The sequence below is a fragment of the Pocillopora verrucosa genome, chromosome 1 (genome assembly GCF_036669915.1).
Source record: "Pocillopora verrucosa isolate sample1 chromosome 1, ASM3666991v2, whole genome shotgun sequence".
Lineage (NCBI taxonomy): Eukaryota > Metazoa > Cnidaria > Anthozoa > Scleractinia > Pocilloporidae > Pocillopora > Pocillopora verrucosa.
In genome coordinates, this window is record NC_089312.1 from 24,693,551 (window position 1) to 24,711,916 (window position 18,366).

General features: G+C 37.1%; 2 protein-coding genes and 2 non-coding genes across 6 annotated transcripts; 2 read left to right on the plus strand and 2 right to left on the minus strand.

The window, feature by feature from the left end:
- Positions 1–13: 13 nt before the first annotated feature.
- On the plus strand, positions 14–5,002 carry LOC131774417 (sphingomyelin synthase-related protein 1). Of its 3 annotated transcripts, none has more exons than XM_059090430.2 (4): positions 14–850; positions 2,030–2,180; positions 3,206–3,453; positions 4,276–5,002. In XM_059090430.2, the coding sequence occupies exons 1-4, from the start codon at positions 86–88 to the stop codon at positions 4,318–4,320; spliced, it is 1,209 nt and encodes a 402-aa protein (XP_058946413.1). In that variant the 5' UTR covers positions 14–85; the 3' UTR covers positions 4,321–5,002. The 3 variants fall into 3 exon arrangements, with proteins under 3 accessions (XP_058946413.1, XP_066025482.1, XP_058946412.1); XM_066169385.1 differs by having other exon boundaries at positions 16–850; positions 3,206–3,565; XM_059090429.2 differs by having other exon boundaries at positions 17–850; positions 3,206–5,002.
- A 136-nt stretch (positions 5,003–5,138) lies between these two features.
- Positions 5,139–5,210, minus strand: Trnaq-cug (transfer RNA glutamine (anticodon CUG)). Its single transcript has one exon. It is a non-coding gene; the product is annotated as a tRNA-Gln (tRNA).
- A 297-nt stretch (positions 5,211–5,507) lies between these two features.
- Positions 5,508–5,579, minus strand: Trnaq-uug (transfer RNA glutamine (anticodon UUG)). Its single transcript has one exon. It is a non-coding gene; the product is annotated as a tRNA-Gln (tRNA).
- A 3,435-nt stretch (positions 5,580–9,014) lies between these two features.
- On the plus strand, positions 9,015–18,012 carry LOC131774418 (epidermal growth factor-like protein 6). Its single transcript, XM_059090431.2, has 3 exons — positions 9,015–9,226; positions 13,964–14,110; positions 15,671–18,012. Exons 1-3 carry the CDS (start codon positions 9,043–9,045, stop codon positions 15,919–15,921), a joined length of 582 nt encoding a protein of 193 aa, XP_058946414.2. The 5' UTR covers positions 9,015–9,042; the 3' UTR covers positions 15,922–18,012.
- Positions 18,013–18,366: the final 354 nt, after the last annotated feature.

Genomic DNA, 18,366 nt, shown 5'->3' on the forward strand with positions numbered 1-18,366 from the left:
CAAGTAATCGATGCGTGGCTGCTAAGCCAGAGAACATAAGTTAAGAATAATCAACATATTAAAAGCCGTCGCCATAAAGCAAGTCATGAGGCTTGGGAAAGACGTACACAAGTGGACGTGTAAAGATGTGGGCTTGTGGCTTAAAGAAAACGGTTTCGATGATCATGCGGATCTATTTGCGAAGCAACATAAGATAGACGGAGGTGCTCTTCTCGTCCTCAATGAAGATGACTTAAGAAATCCCCCGCTTGAGTTGAAAGTCCTTGGCGATATCAAGCGTTTATCTCTGGCGATTGCTTCTCTTCAAAGAAAACACAGCAGGCCAACGCACTTAGCACTCCCTAATGCTACGAATGGACACGTTAAACGAAAATTTGTTGATCAGATTGATAGCGTGGACGGTTTTGTGGGACAGCTGAGACGACGCGATTTTTCGGATTCTGATATCGATGATGACAGGCCTGATGTTCATCCTTTCTCAAATATCTCTGAAACAGGGAGAACGTTGATCAGTTTGGTTTATGCGTTTTCAGTATTTTTTGTCACTTCTTTTGTAATGGTTTTTGTCCACGATCGCGTACCAGACATGAAGAAGTATCCTCCTCTACCTGACATAGTCCTGGACAATGTACCGCTCATACCGTGGGCTTTTCAAATGTGTGAGGTCACAGCGCTTATTTTAACTGCCGTTTTAACTACGGTTTTGTTCTTCCACAAGCACAGAGTTATCGTGATAAGAAGAATGGCTGCTTTGTGTGGAACAGTGTTTCTTCTGCGGTGTGTTACAATGTTCGTGACGTCTCTCAGCGTTCCTGGAATCCATTTGGAGTGCTCTGGAGGTACGTCAAAGGTACGTGTAAACAAATTATGAACTCAAAGCTCACGATTTTCGACCTTAGTTAGACCGGGCTAGATATTTTTTATCACTTAGAAGAACAGTTAAACACGACGGAGAAATATGCTTATTGGTGGCATAATAGTTAAAAGAACAGGCAGATATTGTTTACAGTTGTGGTAGCTTTAATGTGTTCTGCCAGACATGAATCATTAATGACACATATAGAATTTGAATACTTCTTAGTGGACTTTGCATTCAAGCTTTGATTACTTATTGATATGGTTATCACGTTTCTGGCTGTTGCTGTGTAATAATTTTCTGTTTTGCTTTTTAAAATCATCTTGGAACCTCTTTTTGGCAAAATTTTTCTGTTTGAAATGATGCCAAATGTGGATATACTAGAACCAGATTATGCAGACCTCAATTATCCAGATTTTTCGATTATCTAGACTGGCTTCTCTGGTTTTTTTTTTTTTCACAAATTAGTCTCATTGGAGATCTGCAACAACTGGTTCCCCGTAAAACAAAGCAGATGCACTTCCATTTATGCAGCTTCAAAGAATGATAGATTTAGTGGCACACAAACACTGTAGCAGCTTGAAAAAACTGATTTTGTGTCTAAATTTTAGGTCATAAAATACTTTTTTAAATACTCTGACAAATTTTGGAAATGGTGCACAATGATTTGAGAATGTCCATCTATTTTTGGCTCGTCAACATTTATATTTTCAATTACCCAGACTCTCGATTTTCCAGTCTATTCAGCCAGTCCTCACAGGTCCAGATAGTCAAAGTTTGACTGTATTATTTAAAGTGTGCAAAACATGTTGCTCATAGGTGGTCATGTTCAAACTGAAGTGCAGTGTTAGTGTTAAATGATGTCGAAGACTGGAGTCCTTCTTCATGGTACAGTGGAGTGGATAGCAGTCCTTATAAATGAAAAATATCTTTAAAACATTAAAGCTCTCATAAAGCCCTTGTACCAACAAATTCTAAAATTAATCTTAATTGAAATCTGTTTCTTACAGCGTACTACAGTTTGTAAACTTTTGATGAGCTCCACAGATTTAAGGCTCTAATGTAGAACAACATCCAGTAGCCTGTTTTAGGTCAGTCATGCTTATGGTAGAATAAAGTAGGATGTATTAGATTATTTCTCATTATCTTTTGTTTCTTGTTATTTTTTTGTAGTTGTATGGTGACACTTGGGCAAAAATAAGAAGAGCCTTCGAGATCCTGCTTGGTTTTGGGATGTCAGTAAATGGTGTGCGTACATGTGGTGACTACATGTTTAGTGGCCACACGGTTACCATCACCTTGTTGAATTTTTTTGTAACAGAATGTAAGTTCTAAGTGTTATTTCATATCACTTGTATTTATCTCTTTATTGTTCATGCTTCATATGCATGGTACAGTTACATATTGATAACTTGCTACTGTAAATATTTTTTACATTATTGAACTGAAGAAATGATAGAGGAAGATGCTTTAAATGTTTAATTGGTTTTAATTAGAATTTTTCAAGCTACTTTGACTTTTATTTTATTTTGTCTGGTATTCATTTTTTTTATAAAACAAAGGGAATTGAAAATGCAACTGGTTCTAGGAATTCTAAACCATTAAAAAAAATGAACATAACAATAAAGGTACTGACTGATTTTTTATGAGTTTAAGAGAAAGATGAACAGTATCTAAGTCAGTGACGAGTGTGCAAACACACTCTAGATCCTTTCAATCAAAAGTTAGGTGGTCTAAAACTGAATCACTAAGCTGCAGGAAAATTATAGTTTGATAAGCTCTGTGGTACACTACATTTAATACAAGTTGGGGATTGTCATTCACATCCAGACTACTGCTTGTATTAGCAATGCTGGAACCATTCTTTGTTGACAGTTGTGGAACAAATACATTTTGTACCTTTAGTTAGTTACTTGTGTTCTTGTTCATTGAGTGAAAAAATTGAAAACAATTCATTGACTTGATGAGTTTGGAACTCAATAGCTTTGGTAATACCAATTTCTCTTTCATTTGCAAGGTTAAGTATTATTATGTTTCAGTACACACCTGTGGGTGCAAACATCTTAACCCTTTACTCCCTGAAATCAGCATGTTTTCCTTACATTTCTCTATACATTTCCTAAGGGGCTGACAAAAGGAGACTTTGTTTACAAGCAAGAGCTTCTTTATTTTGTGATCATTTCCTCTTTTTTTGTTACCTTGATGTTTGATTTAGGAATGATATTAGCTGGAGAAATTAGATGTTAGTCACTGTTAGAGGTCAGTTTGGTTAAGTGAGGGTTTACAACAAGTAGATTATTCAAAGACATAAAACACATTTTTATTTGTGCAACATTTTTTTCCTTACAGATACACCATACTACATGTACTACTTGCACACATGCTGCTGGGTCCTGAATATGTTTGGAATTTTCTTCATCCTGGCTGCCCATGAGCATTATTCCATTGATGTTGTTATTGCTTTTTACATTTCTTCTCGTCTCTTCCTTTACTACCATACTCTTGCCAACACTCGAGCACTCAAACAGATTGACAGCAAAAGGACGCGCATATGGTTCCCCCTTTTTTGGTTCTTTGAGGAAAAGGTGTCTGGCAAGGTACCAAATGAATATGAATGGCCTCTGAGGTGGCCCAGATTTCTGTGCAAGAAATCCAAGTCTCGTTAAAAGCCTGTGCATGTACCATTATCTGGCTGTGCTCCCTTCCATTGTAGGTTGATAATTGAACTAGCTTTCTAGATAATGAACAAGGCATGATTTTCTAAGTTTCATCACAGGAGCAAAACTACTTGAAAGTGGTGGTGTAGGAAAATATGTATCTTGGTTACAGAGATATTCGTATAGATCTAAGATATGCAATCCTCTTCTTTTCTAGAAACTTAGTCAGCCATCTCAACTAGAGACTTTATAGAAGCCAAGGTATTCCCCTCCCCCCCCCCCAGCCCCCTAAAAAGACCTCCCTAATATGGAATTGTTGTGGTTAAATTTACAGCACTACACCTACATGTACATGTATTACACAAAGTATAATAATGTAATTTATTTTGAAATATCTGTCATAATTATTTGAAGATTTTTGAAACTGAAATTTTACTCTCAGTAATGTTTCTTTGACCAACTACATATAAAACAGAAAACATTAAAAAAATTCAAGTAACTATCTCTTTTACAAGAAGAAGGACCTAACTGAGATGAGGGCTTCATGTTTTGTTGACACAAATTTTAACATACTGGTAATTAATTTATTGTGAATTTCATGAACCATGTGGAGACCTTGAATTCTACTACACTTTGAAATATTTATTTCAATTGATTTTTATGTGTCTGTACTGAATGTCCAAGGCCTGTTTAACACTGTACAGAGGTATGATTAATATTTTGCTTAAAGGAAAGAAACAGTTTTTTTCTGCATCATTGTAGGTTGACATCAAGCATTGTAAAAGAGACTTATTGACATTCATCTAAGAAGAAAGAAAATTTTTATGAAGCTGTGTTCTTTAAAGAGAGCAAAATTTAATATATTATCCAAGATTATTGGCTTAATTTTTAGGGGATTAAATTGATAGTAAAACCTGTTATTTAATAAAATTTATGCATCAAATAACTAAGAGATCTATTATGTAGTAAGTCAATATGTTTAAAAAAGGGCCATCAAGCTAAAGGAGATACGTTATAAGATTTATTTTAATCCTTTAACTCTCAAGATCTGAAGGTTAATTCTCCCCTCTAGCTGCAAGACATTTCCTTGTAATTGGTTTCAAGAATTTGATGTTAGATCAAAAGAACAACTTCTACTTGATAAGTTTGAGTATTCTCATTACCAGTTTGCTGGATAATGTGTGAATACTATAGGGAGAAATTACATGGTAATCACTTCTGGGAGTTGATGGGTTAACACATCATTGTAAACTTCACAGGGATGTTGTTGACTGAATTGACACTAATTTTGTGAGGGTTCTGTCATCAAAATGATCTTTTAGCATTATTTTTAAGGTCATTAGAGAGGTTGTAGAAAACCCATTTGTTTTTATGCAGTAATTTTCTCAAACTGTTAAATATAATATAAAATATGTAATATTAATATATTTTGTCCTAAAATTATTAGCAATTGTATTAATGGGTGATGAAATTAAAGTTTGTGAAAATTGGAATTGATTTTATTGAGAGACTTTCTCACTGGCCAGTTCACTTTACTTCATTTCACTCTGTGTCACCCCAGATACAAATCATTTTACCTGCTTTTGGTAATTAAGAAAAATAAAAAAAGAATAAAAGAAAGGTCAAGGTCCCACCGAGATTTGAACTCGGATCGCTGGATTCAGAGTCCAGAGTGCTAGCCATTACACCATGGGACCACATAATATATCTTTTATAGTAAATTTTGAGAATCTCATATTAAAATTCACACTCTAGTCTGATTGATGTTGGGACTGTATCAACTTCGTCCAACGTCGTCCATGCATGAAACTGCGTGCCAGGGCAGGTAAAAATAGAACCAATACGTATAATGATTAGTTCAAAATTTTGCTTAAAAGGTTATCCGCATTTCATTCCGAGTGAATATTTCCGTCTCTTCCAGCTCTATTTCTCCGTTGTCTTGAAATAAGTACTTATATTTTCCACTGAGAGAAAAACATGATTTACTTTGAGCTAGGTCCCACCGAGATTTGAACTCGGATCGCTGGATTCAAAGTCCAGAGTGCTAACCATTACACCATAGGACCGCTCATTAAAAGGAATTGTTATATTTAAATAAAGATTAGCCTTAAGTTCTTAACCCTTAAACAGCTGTCTTCTCAATCTCGAGCCCAGAGTCATTTTGGTTCCTTGTCAGCGATATGGTCGCCAAAAAAGACCTCTGGGAGAATGGATTTATTCAGTGTTTTTGATTGGTTAAAAGCAAATCAATAGACACCACACAGGAAGTGTGATTTACGAAGGGATCGATCGGGCCGGAAAAAGATCAATAACAACGATAAATTTGAATTGTTTATACTGTCGTTACTGTTGTTACTGTTGCTGTTGTTTTTTTTTTCTGCGTGAAAGTTCTCACCTGTAACCTGCATGTCGATGCGTGAGAAAACATCCAAGCAAAGCCGCTGCGTGTCGCAATGGTGGGAAGTTGTTCTTCATGGAACGATGGATTGCTGTCGTTGTTATTAATTTGTTTTGAGTAAAAAGCAGAAAAGAAGGAATTATAGAGGCCATGCGAGCGTACAGAAATGTATAAGTGTAACGGAGTTCGACATCAGAATAGCATAGTATTCAGTATCAAAGAAGAGATCGAGAAGCCCACATATGTAAGGAAATCGCGAGGAAAAGGGTGCTTTCTCTTGAAAAAACAGAAATGAGGTCTATCGCCATCCAAAGCCCCTCAGACAGTTTCACAGTCTGCTTTACCGCAAGTAAACCACTCTAAAGATCCATTATACGCACGTCTCGGGTACCCCAAGAAGACCCTTCTGATGGAAACACAGAAGTAACCGTTTCATATTTATCTATGAACCTAGCGACACATTAAATCCTCCTTTTCCATCGCCTACAGTTTAACACTAATTTAACCAAGCTATAAACAGGGATTGAAATACTTGATAAGGCTGACCATAGAAATCCTAAGGTTCCTAAGTACGAAGGTTTTATATAATGCTATATTTACCGCTGGATTATAATGAGCAATTTTTTTTCACAATTACATTATGCATGTGTGTCATTCAAAATGCCATGTCAAAATATCTTTGTTCAATTTACTGTGATCACAAACATCAAACAGAGTTTAATTCATTCAAAATGAAAATATTTACCAGTATAAGGAGAGTTATATTCTGTTTTATATTTAGCTGACAGAACATGCTAGTACTAAATTGAAAAAGGATGAAGTTATGTATGCCATGGGTTGCATCACAGATAAGCCTTACAGATGCAAAAGCAAAACTTATTATGTTGCAACCTACTACCTTGTAGTGTCAAAGCATGTGCCAAATATCAGTTTCTAGAGGAGATGAACAGTGTACAGAAACCTGGAACTGCTGGTTTTTCAGTTGAAGAAGACCAAAGAAGGCATAACCGTATTTAACCGAGTGCCACGTTGGCACTCGGCTTTACAAGTGTTCTAAAGAAACAGAAAATTAACTGTAATAACCTGGAAATCTACGGAAAACTTACTTCTAAACTGCCTCCGTATTTGTGGCAAATAACTGGTTAGCAATATGACAATAACTGGTTAGCTTAGTTGAAACTGAACTGAACAACCGAACAGCAAGTGATCAAGTCTCAAAAATTAGCAAAATATAATACATCAAATACAATTTTTATTTTTGCTTCCTAAAGTTATTTTGGAACAAGCAAATAGTACAATAACTGTTAAATGATTTTATTCTCACTTGAAATAATAACATTATCATCATCATCATCATCATCATCATCATCAGGTCGAGCTTGCTCAGTATTCCATGACACCCTCCCTCCATCTTTCTCTGTCTTCCATTGCAATTGGTACTTTTTCAATTCTGCATCCTGTGTCATCCATCAATTGGTCAATGTAGGTCTTTTTTGGGCGCCCTCTCGGCTGATGTCCTTGTGTTGGCTTCCAGAGTAATACGTCCCATACATTAAAGCACAATAATTTTATATACATACGTTAATTTTAAATTACATTAAAAAAACAGGAAAATATCAAAGCAGCGTCAAAAGAAACTTATTTGGCATGTTTTTGTTATTAAGTAGATCACGGAAAAGTTAGGAAAGTTGTCTAAGGTATGTCGTATGTTAGGGGCAAATAAATGGGTGTTTTTATGAGAGTTTCAAAACATTGCTGTTTTTCTTTGTTTTGTGGTCATCCCGGCTCAAATCCAGTCACCTGTACAATCATCAGCTTTTGCATCAGGAGTAGAAGCAGGAGAACTTCTCTGGAATCTAAACCAATTGCTCCTAGAGTTTGCTGTTGTTCCTTTTTATTGTCCTCTAAGCCCAACTATTTTTAAGTAGATGAAACTGCTGCACCCATCTTGTTCAAAGTCCATCTTTACGAACAAACTAGCTTGCAATCGATTCACCCCGCGCGGGAACCTGAAAACAGCGTAAAAGCTGCGTAAAAAGCCATCACATCCCTTTTTCTTTCACTTCCAAAGTTCTAGGAGCACCGGAAGGTGTACTGGAAAAAATCTCGGTATCATCTTCTGGTCTATAAATTGCCCTATCGATTAGTTACGAGGAGTGTTTATTAATTTCACGTACACAAAGACAATTTACGTTCTTCTCTTCTTCCGCTGGCGTAGCGGACCGTGTGCTCTACTTTGAGCACGCGCAGAAGTCAACCGGAATGAACCGAAAGTAATTTTGTAACGAGACGCTTAAACGGCCTAAAGAGTCGATTAACATTTCATTTAACTTTATTGAGATATTCAGACCGAGATAAAGTTTAGATGTGCAATTTTAAGTGGTTTACTCTTAACCCTCAAGGAGTTTGTTCGCCTTATCTAAACAACAACTAACCACGAACCCAATGTGTGATCCGTCTGTGGTGTGACGTCATCCGTGACCCATTACTAAACAGAGGTAAAGCAACACGGAATTTGTTTGTTAAATACAAAATTTGAAAATGTTGGTAAAGTTTATGAATTACTGTGCCTTAGCTACATGCTATCGCGACAATAGCTCTGTTATGAAACGTAAAGTTTGGTTCGAAAAGTGTGGTCTGCACGCGAGAACATTTGACGTCTGGGTTTTTAATTTGTGGCGTATGTTATCAATGTCTTATTATTAATGCAAACAGTAAATGTACCTAGAGGTTTCCAACTCCGAATGCGGCAATATTTGCCATCAGGAGGTTCTTGATTCTGCAAAACACAGTCATGATGGTTCTTTAAATAAATAGTTGGACAATTAATGTTGTAAGCGAGAGGCATTACGACATGCATTACAATAAAGCTGACAATAGTTGAGAGTGGGGGGGAGGAGCAGTTTGTAAGATGCCCAACAAAAGTTCTGAGACAGCACACAGCACCACATGGAAAAGAGGCCTTTGCCTTCACGCACAAACCCGTAGCTCTCCCCCCCCCCCCCCCAATGATTTCCCACCCCTGAAATTCCAGCTTGGCATGCGCACTAATGTCCTCGGTTTCCTAGAATTCTAAAATAAAGGAATTTCAGGAAATAGACACCCGTGTGACGTATTTGGATAAAGGAAAAATGGCTCCATCGCAAACTACTTTGCCATTACGATTGCGAGAGGAAAATCACGACAATAATGTCTCTCAGTGCAAACTCTTGGCAGACAATGCTACGACACGAAACGTTTTCGACCTCTTGTTAATAATCATAATTTTCGTGCTACTCGGCGTTGCCGCGCCTATCATTCGTGGAGATTTTTGCGGTAAGTTTTCGTTTATGAACAGTTGGTCACAAGTTAGGAAAAATCATTGCAGGTAAGCTACACTTAAAGCAGAAAATAAACGAAAAAGTCAAGTTTTTCCAGCCCAGTCGAAGCCTGAATCGTTTCGGCTTCTTATCTACAATTGCTTTAATTCTAGCTTACTTGGGAAGATTGTTTCTATACTCAGTTATTAATCATCAGCGGGTGAAAGTACTATTTATTTCATGTAACAGAAGGGTACTCAAAAAGTTTAATTGTTAAGACAACTTTCCGTCATATGTGCAGATTCAGTTTTCGATTGCAGACATCATTTACCATATTAAGTCTATGCTGATGGTAATAAATCATCTTTGTAAAAACCAGGTGCGTGGATCGGGCCTGAGTCAATTTTATAGAGGACAGATGATATCTTTATTTGTTTTTACCTTATTGTACTGTAACGAACGTCAAAATCACTTTTGTTTATATGCTTTCGCTATATTTTATGTCGTTCGTCTTTTTCGCTGGTGAATATACCTACCATTGCCCGTTACTCGCCAGCTGTGTTTTCGCAACCAGCTCGTTCTTGTGACTGTATTTCTGTTACGAAGTATTTAGTTAGTTAAGTATAACCTATTCATTTGCTTACATTAAGCATTTCGATACTTTTTTTTAAATTCAAAGTCCAAAGTTTCTTTTAGATTTAAACTACGCGATTCCAAATTGTGGTTCTTGCTATGGTTTTAATTCAATTCAATTTATTGATACTAGTTAGTATATTTACTGCTCGCAGATAGCAACAGCAAGTCGAAGCGAGCAGTTGTTTCACGCAGATTACTCCAGTAACAAATTACAGAAAAGAAATAAATACAGACTTGATCGTGACAATAACAAGAGTACTAAGATGAGAAATTACAATAATGAAATGGAAAGAATAGTTTCTAAAAAAGAAATCTACAATTTTTCGAGTTCAATCTTGAGTATTCAACAAAAAAGTACCTCTTGAGGACGATCGTGTTTTATAGAAATGGATATTGGCTTGATAAGTAAATATGTTAGTTATGTGAGGTGGCGTTGGGTTATTGAATACATCATGCATTAACACAGCTGGTGATTTGAACTATATAAAGAAAATCCAAGGGGTAGATTAGAAGAAATAAAGAAAGGCATACCATGAGCATTAAATTTACCAAAGAACAAGTCGCAAGGTACATTTTTTTAAGAAGTAAAAGTCTATTTCTATATGGATCTTGTCAGCTTGACTCCACGCAACTAAACCGTACAACAGATACGGCTGGATGAGTGATTTGTATATGTGACATAAGGTATTCAATGGAACAAAATGTCTTAATCTAGAAATAATATCGATTGAGATACTTATTTTGGAGGCTATATGAGGAATATGGTATTTCCAGGAGAGATTCTCGTCAATAAGCACTCCTAGATATTTGAAATAGTTCTTACACTTTAGAAGAATAAAAGTACCGACATGATGGTTAAATATTCTAAAATTTACTTGATATTTTGTCTAGGTCGAAAAATAACATAGTGGCGGAGTTTCGTAATGTTAAAAAACAATTTGTTGGCTATCAGCCAGTTGTAAACATTTGAAAGCTCATCATTAACAATGGATTCAAGCGTCTTCACAATTTGATGTGCAAATAAAAGATTAGTGTCGTCAGAAAATAAATGAAATTGTAATCGGTCGCAGCTATTTGTGATATCATTTGTGTAAATGAGAAAGAGCAGGGGACCTAGAACCCAAGACAAGACTGTTTCTTTATTGGATAAATTTTGTAGATAAGTTTGAGTTATTTGTCTACGTCCCACTAGATATGTAGTGAACCAGTCGTTAACGATTCCGTGATTCCGTAGTGATTCAATTTCTTCAATAATATTAAATAATCTACCGATTCAAAAGCCTTTTGTGGGTCGAAAAATATACTACATGTGTATAACTTTCTGTCCGTGTTAGATTCTTTTTGATGAGCAGCTATATCCAAAATGGCAGGTTCAATCTTTTTTCACGAAAACCGTATTGTGAATCATGAAGGATACCATTTTTCTCAAGAAATGATTTTAGACGACGGTACATCGTTTTTTCGAAAATACGATTGAAAACCGATAAAAGCGATATGTGGATCAAATTCATCATAACTCTTATAGACTGGAATTATTTTAGCAAGTTTTAATTTAGAGGGGTATGTATCGTGCTCGATTGATTTATTTATAAGCCGAGACAGAGGACGGCTAAGTATATGTTTTGCTGATCTCAAAATGCGGATGGGAAAGGAATTATAATCCATGTGCTTTACTTAGTTGAATATTCATGATGTCAGTTTCTATTTCAATATGAGACACTGGATTAAAATTGAAGGAACCAGCCACATTTATCTTTGGTAGGTATTCGTGAAATTTTTTAGGGGATTTGGCATTTTGGATGCCAGATTGTACCCAATTGAAGAGAAATATTTATTCACTATGTCTGGAAATTCAGAGGAGTTGGAAGAAACTTTGTTCCTTGTCGGACATTTGAAAGAGTTCATTTCCTTAAGGACCTTTCGTTTCCGGTCTGAGAACCGTTCATGCCCTCCCATGTTTTCTTTGTGTTAGAAATAATTCCCATTGGCGTTAATATTTTGTTTCGATAGAGTTTGTAGGCAGTGGTGTCCCCAGAGTAGAATAGAGCGTCCTTTGACCAATCTACTAATACCTTTTGTTATCCAGGGTTTTTGAGCTCCTCTTAGACTGCGCTTTGAAAGTAGTTTTAAAGGTGCGTGCCTATTGAGGAGTGTATTGATTTTATTATGGAATGCAGAAAATGATTTGCGAACATCCGTTTTATTGCCGACAGCACTGATCAAGTCAATTTATGACAGCTCGTTTGGAAAGGTGGGCTCTGAATAATTGGAGAAGTCACGAACTAATTGTTTAGGTCTCTACACATCAAAAAGCTTACAAGAAGAGCCAAGAAAGCAAAATTGCGAAAAGTGATCGCTTAAATCCGAGATAATGTTGCCGCTTACTTGAACAATTCTTTCACGGTTGCTAATAAATATATTATCGATAGGTGAGTAGGAAATGTAATGTTGTCTCTTGGGTTTGTCAATGGACGGGGTCATGTCAAAGCTTTGTGCTGAAATATCGTTCCACCAATCGGATAGTTTGTTTTGTCACGTCCTCCTTGCCGTCGCTGTCACGTTTAGTTAAGGTCTTTGTTGAACACACTTAGTGGACCGGGAAACGACCCCATTACCTCTCGCATCATTTTTAAATTGTAACCTGTTTGCTGCTTTTAGATCAACAAAATAGCTAACTGGCGGAAAAATGTCATCGAAAGTCCCGATTGTAAACTAGAGCTAATATCTAATGTACATAATTGCCGCTAAAAGGTGAAAGAAGCTGGAACTGGAGCTAGTAACCAGCTTCACTCAGCTAGATTAATTTTTCGACCCTTAACTGAAGAGCATTGATGTGATGCATGGTACGTTCCTAACAGAAAATGAGTCGGCAAGAAATATCAAAGATTATCGTTTCGTGTTCACTATTATGGAGAGACTTGTTGGGTTAAGCTTCATGCTGATTGTATGATGTGGTGTCCCTAATTATACTGAGTTTACGAGCATTTATCAGTGCAAATATTCTACCACCGGTCCAGGTTTTCACCACGCTAGGTACTTAAATCAACCAGTCACCTGGTTGAAGAAAAAACATAATGCATTGGAGTCAACTGTTGACTAGACAGTAAACTTTGAAACCGAGTAAGCGATCCGAGACGAACAGCTGGCTAGATTTGTAAGAAAGTGTTTTTCACCCCGCGTTTACGTTCTCTAATGTCGAAATCATTTTTCAGTTACTCCGCGCTCTCTCTCAGGTACAAGGCTAGCATCTTTCTAATTCGATATCAGCAATTAAGATCGAGACAAAGATATTGCCATTTATAATCTCAGGCATCTTTAAACGCGTGTTCAAAAGTCAAACTAGTGCATGTTACCAAATAGTGTTTCTTTGGCAAGTTACTCCTTCAAATTAAATTTGGCTGGTGTACTCAGCTGTTTATTTATCTATTCATTTGACTTTTCCATTTGCTAGCTCTTGAAATCTCGCGACGCTAAATTTCAACCACTTTTTGAAGGGTGAAATAAACAACCTATGTTTTATTTCCGGCAGTAGATATTCAATCGCTTAGTGTTAACAAAAGATTACGAAGGCCGATCAGAAGATAGTCAGGAAGCGGAGGTTATAAGTTTGTCCTCCAATACCTTTGTTTCTCTGCTTGTTATGCGCCGATCAATTCGAGGCTTCAACATCCTAACGCGAAACTCACGAGCATTTGACTGTCGTTTATGCCCAGAGGTGAGGAAATTGAGTCTTACCAGCGGAATAAACGTGTGTGCGTTGCAGCTCTGTAACTAATTAACAGCGACCGCTATAGGAGTCCGACATTTGAGTTGTACCCGTCCACGGAGGAGAAGCCAGTCCCTCTCGTATTTCCTTTCATCTGTGTTTCGTTTGTTTGTTTTTATTTTCTCTTCACCACTTAAGGGACCGTCGTTGGGTTGGTACTGGACACGCCAGAGTGACGATATGATTTGATATTAAGCTTTTTAATCGTTCCTTTATTCTAATTAGCCAATGAGCTTAGTTTTCTTTTGGCTTACGACACTTAATCCAAAAAAGAGTTCAGACACAGAAGCTGTCATGTTGCTTCGCCTCGCTATGGAGTATTACTAACCGAATTATTCACTTTACTCAAAGAGAGAGGTGATGACATCAGGGTCAGTAACGACGGAAATACTCTCAAGTGCTCCGTAAACTCATCTCGGCTGACGTTGACCGGAAATAATCACAGTGGCAACTGCCACTGTCATGTTGGTTTTAAGGGAGATGGCCATGTTTGTTCAGGTGAGAACGTTGTTTGCATGGGGAACTTTTATTTGATAGTTGAAGGAATTGGGGATTCTCTTCGTGTATAAGTTTGCAGATCATGGAGTTAGTCTTTGTTATACCCTATTCACTCCAAAGCTTAAATATGTTTTAAAGCTGGTATAAACACGATTAAAATTTCTTTTTTTATAGAAGCTGCTTAAAGTGATGTTTAGGTATCAAAATGTTAATTGAAAGCAACGTTCTATGCACTAGTGTTTACTACAAACCTACAGATTCACATAGTTACTTGTTGTATTGATCTTCGCATCCATCACACGTCAAGAATTCCATACGTTTTTCATAGCTTTTCACACTTCGTCGTTTATGTAGTGACGACTCTGACTTTTCCGAAAAATCAAAGGCAATGTGCCAGTTTTTCTATAAACGTGGTTAACCTGCTTCTGCCGTTTAAGCGGGCCACCACCGCGCCCAACAAATTAATCGACAGTCAGCACTACAAATGGCTGAGAAGGAAAATACTGATCGCATTATATTCCATTCACTCTCACATTTCAACCTCCCAACCACGCAGTTAAATCTATCATTTGGTCAGAAGTTCATTTCAAACCAATGATCAACTTGGAACTTTCAAATGCTCACGACGCAAAACTTATCCTTTCACTCATAACAAAGAGAAAATGTCGGGATCAAAGCGATTCATTAAGATGACTGATCACTTTACGTGCACCTCCGCAGCATAACTTGCACTCATTGCAAAAAGTTATACATTGGTGAAACAGGAAGACGACTAGATGACCGATTCCGATAACACCTTCGCGACGTAGAAAGAAATGACAAGGACGCATCCAAACCAAATACTTTAATCTTCCCAAACATTCCAAGCAGTATACGGCAGTTTGCAGCCTTTCCCTACATCTAGGTAGTTTGGAGGGCCGCAAAACTCTCGAACAAAAATCAATCTTTCAAATCGGCACTCTTAATCCCCACGGTATCAACGAACACTTTTCATTCAACTGTTCTATTCTTGTTTTCTCGTCACCAATAGCGTAGCTACATAATCTGCATATAAACCCACACACAACCCATAATTACTCTAATCTCTCCGTCGAGGGGCTAACGCTCGAAACGTCAGCTTTTAAAATCTTTACGGTGGCCAATTTGCGTTATCAACTCAGTTGATAATAGTAAATTACCCTGTTATACTCTCCCACGGACGCAGCAACACAGTTTCTTTAGAGACTTACCCCCTTTACTCATTAAACTAATGTTTGTCAATTTCGTATCTAGCGCATTGAAAATAAGAGGTAGTAACTACTTGAAACCTTTGGAAAAATTAGTTTTTCAGTACTGTTTCTCATTTTCATTCAGTTAAACTGACAGTATCTTGAATCTGTTTGAAGCTAATGAAGAGATAATTTTTTTTAAAATTTCATTTGACATTCTATAATGAGAAGAAGAGAAAACAGACAGAATGAATCCAAATGTCACGCTTAAAAACTATCACTATGTTTGTATAAGTAAAAATGAATGGATGAGAGTGATTCTAACATCATCAAACCTCTCTTTCCTGGGCAGATATCGATGAATGTGCATCTGGAAATCATTCATGCCCGCCGAATGCTCGCTGCAGAAACACCTTTGGATCATATAGTTGCGAATGTTCCTATGGTTACCGGGAAAACCGGTATTGCCTCGACATGGACGAGTGCAAACTCGGATTACACGGGTGTGATAAACATGCTCACTGCACCAACACCGCGGGCTCATATAACTGCACTTGTCGAGCTGGTTTTTATGGAGACGGACGATCTTGCAGAAATATATAAGTACAGCTGATGCTTACTCATCAGTGATAAATATCATTTCTTTTTTTTTTTTTTTTTTTTGCATTTAATCTTAACATAAAAAGAGAAAATTGAAGTTTTACTTTTTTCGTTGCTCGCCAAATTGGAGTAAGTGAAGTGTTGAGTTTTTTAGTTTTATTTATTATTTATTATTTATCATTTCAAATTTCATTTCAAATATTTGTTAACCTTTTGAGTTAGCAAAATAAATTGTTGTGATCAAGTCCCACCGAGATTTGAACCATTACACCATGGAACCACTAATACTCTCCTACAAAATCTAAAAGAGCCATATTAAAATTCTCACTCGAGTTAAATTGATATTGGGACTGTATCAACTTCGTCCAACGTCAATGATTGGTCCAAAATTTTGCGTAAACGGTTACTTACCTGCAGAGTAAAAATTTCTATCATTTCCGGCTCTATTTCTCCGTTTTCTTCCCTATATTTTCCACTGAGAGAAAAACATGATTCCCTTTGACCTGGTCCCACTGAGATTTGAACCCGGATCGCTGGATTCAGAGTCCAGAGTGCTAACCATTTAGACCATTAGACCGTTACATGTTCATATTAGTTAGTGTTAAAATGGAGCTAAAAATATAACAGAATACCTGGAAAAGCGCCCCCAAAAAAATTACCGACTAGTCCCATGCGAGGGAATATCCTCCTGCGGTAAGTAATTACTGACCGGCATGGTCTAACATTATCGATATTTGTCTTCAGAAAGAAGAGCATTCTAGCTCAGGAAGTAGCCACTTTAAATTTAAGATTAAATTAATCAAAGAATTTCCTGTTCTGTGGATAAGAGCGCAGGCTCATTTCAAGGAAAGCGTCTAGTACCTGCAGTACCTTACAAATATGAATAATTAACTTGCATTTTTAATCAGTAACTGAGATTTACCGATGTCCGACAAAAGATCGAAAATCTAACAGACTACCGACAAAGTCATGAAATTCTAAACGACAACCTAAGGACCCCCATTCAGACCCTCTGAAAACCCAAGCGGGATTCGGGAGATCAATCGAAAAGTACACCGATAAAAAGTGCAGTCCACTGCTTGTAGAACATAAACCAACACAGGAGCCCATCATGGGCTCATGACCAACATAATTCTTTACGGGGTTACCGGTGCAATAAACAGAACGTTGTTGACCAATCAGTGCGCTCGTAACGTTTCCGAATACATATCTTCTGTACGGAATTAATTCTCTGTTAAAGTAAGATAGAGTATTACAGATGTTTAAGAAAGGCCCCATGGTGTAATGGTTAGCACTCTGGACTTTGAATCCAGCTATCCGAGTTCAAATCTCGGTGGATTTTTATTGCATTTTTACTATCATTACCCGAAGGCGTACAGTGAAACAAAGTAACAATATTACTGTTCCCACTTTTCCGTTTTGCACCTTTTTGCCGAGCCTGTCACAAGATTCCCGCTTAACAATATGACATAGCATGTGAACAGTCAATATGACATAGCGTGTGAAGTTGACATGATACCCAATATGTGCAGCAGATGTTGGGTTATCATGATCATCTCGAGTTCAAAGTCTGCCTAGTTTCCAAGCCCCTCGTCCGTGTAGTGTTCTCAAACTTTTGCAGACGTAGAGAGGAGTGTTTTCTTTGGCAGGTTGTTTAAAAATTTTATTCAATAAGGACTTTATACAATCAGGACGGCAACGAGGAAGACGTCGCTTTAAAAATAAACTCATAATTTAGGAAGAATTTCGCAAAATTGCTGGCGCCACTCCTAAACCTCAGTATAACGTATGTCAGCAGCGTTGAGTTGCAAATGAAAACTAAATAATTCTCTGCTGGGGTTCCCGTTCTCAGACCACGCAAATTTTGGTGCTTCCACGTTGTTGTTTAATGGTGGACACATGCTGAGGCAATGTTCTGCTCATAGATCTTATTTTTTGCCATGTCCTCGTTGCCGCCGACTTCGTAATTGGAGATGGCGGCTTTTTAACGTGCGCCTCATAATTATTCAAAGACTCTCTGTAAGAATGGAGTATATTGATAAACTTTCTGTCTAGATAAAAAGAAATAGTAATGATAATAAAAAAATTCTAGGATCGGCTGCGTCAATTCTGAAATTGTTGTGAATCGCCGTGGGCGTAAAGGTGCTAACTCTTGGGCGCCGATGATAGATAAAGATCCCTCCAAATGTCTTGGCTCTTTTTTAGAATCTGTAAAATTAACGTTCCTTTTTAAAGGTTCTTTTAGACTGTTTTTGTTGTGGAGGTAAAAAATGTCTGAACTTATAGAAAAAAGTGTTTCCATTTTGTTCCTCATTAAATAACCGCTTTTGCCAGGGGAAAAAAAAAGGAATAATTGATATATCGAATTAGTGTAGACGCCTTATGAAGCACATTGAGATAAAAATAGCAATATTTGCATCACACAAAGTCAATTTCAAGCCTTCTTGT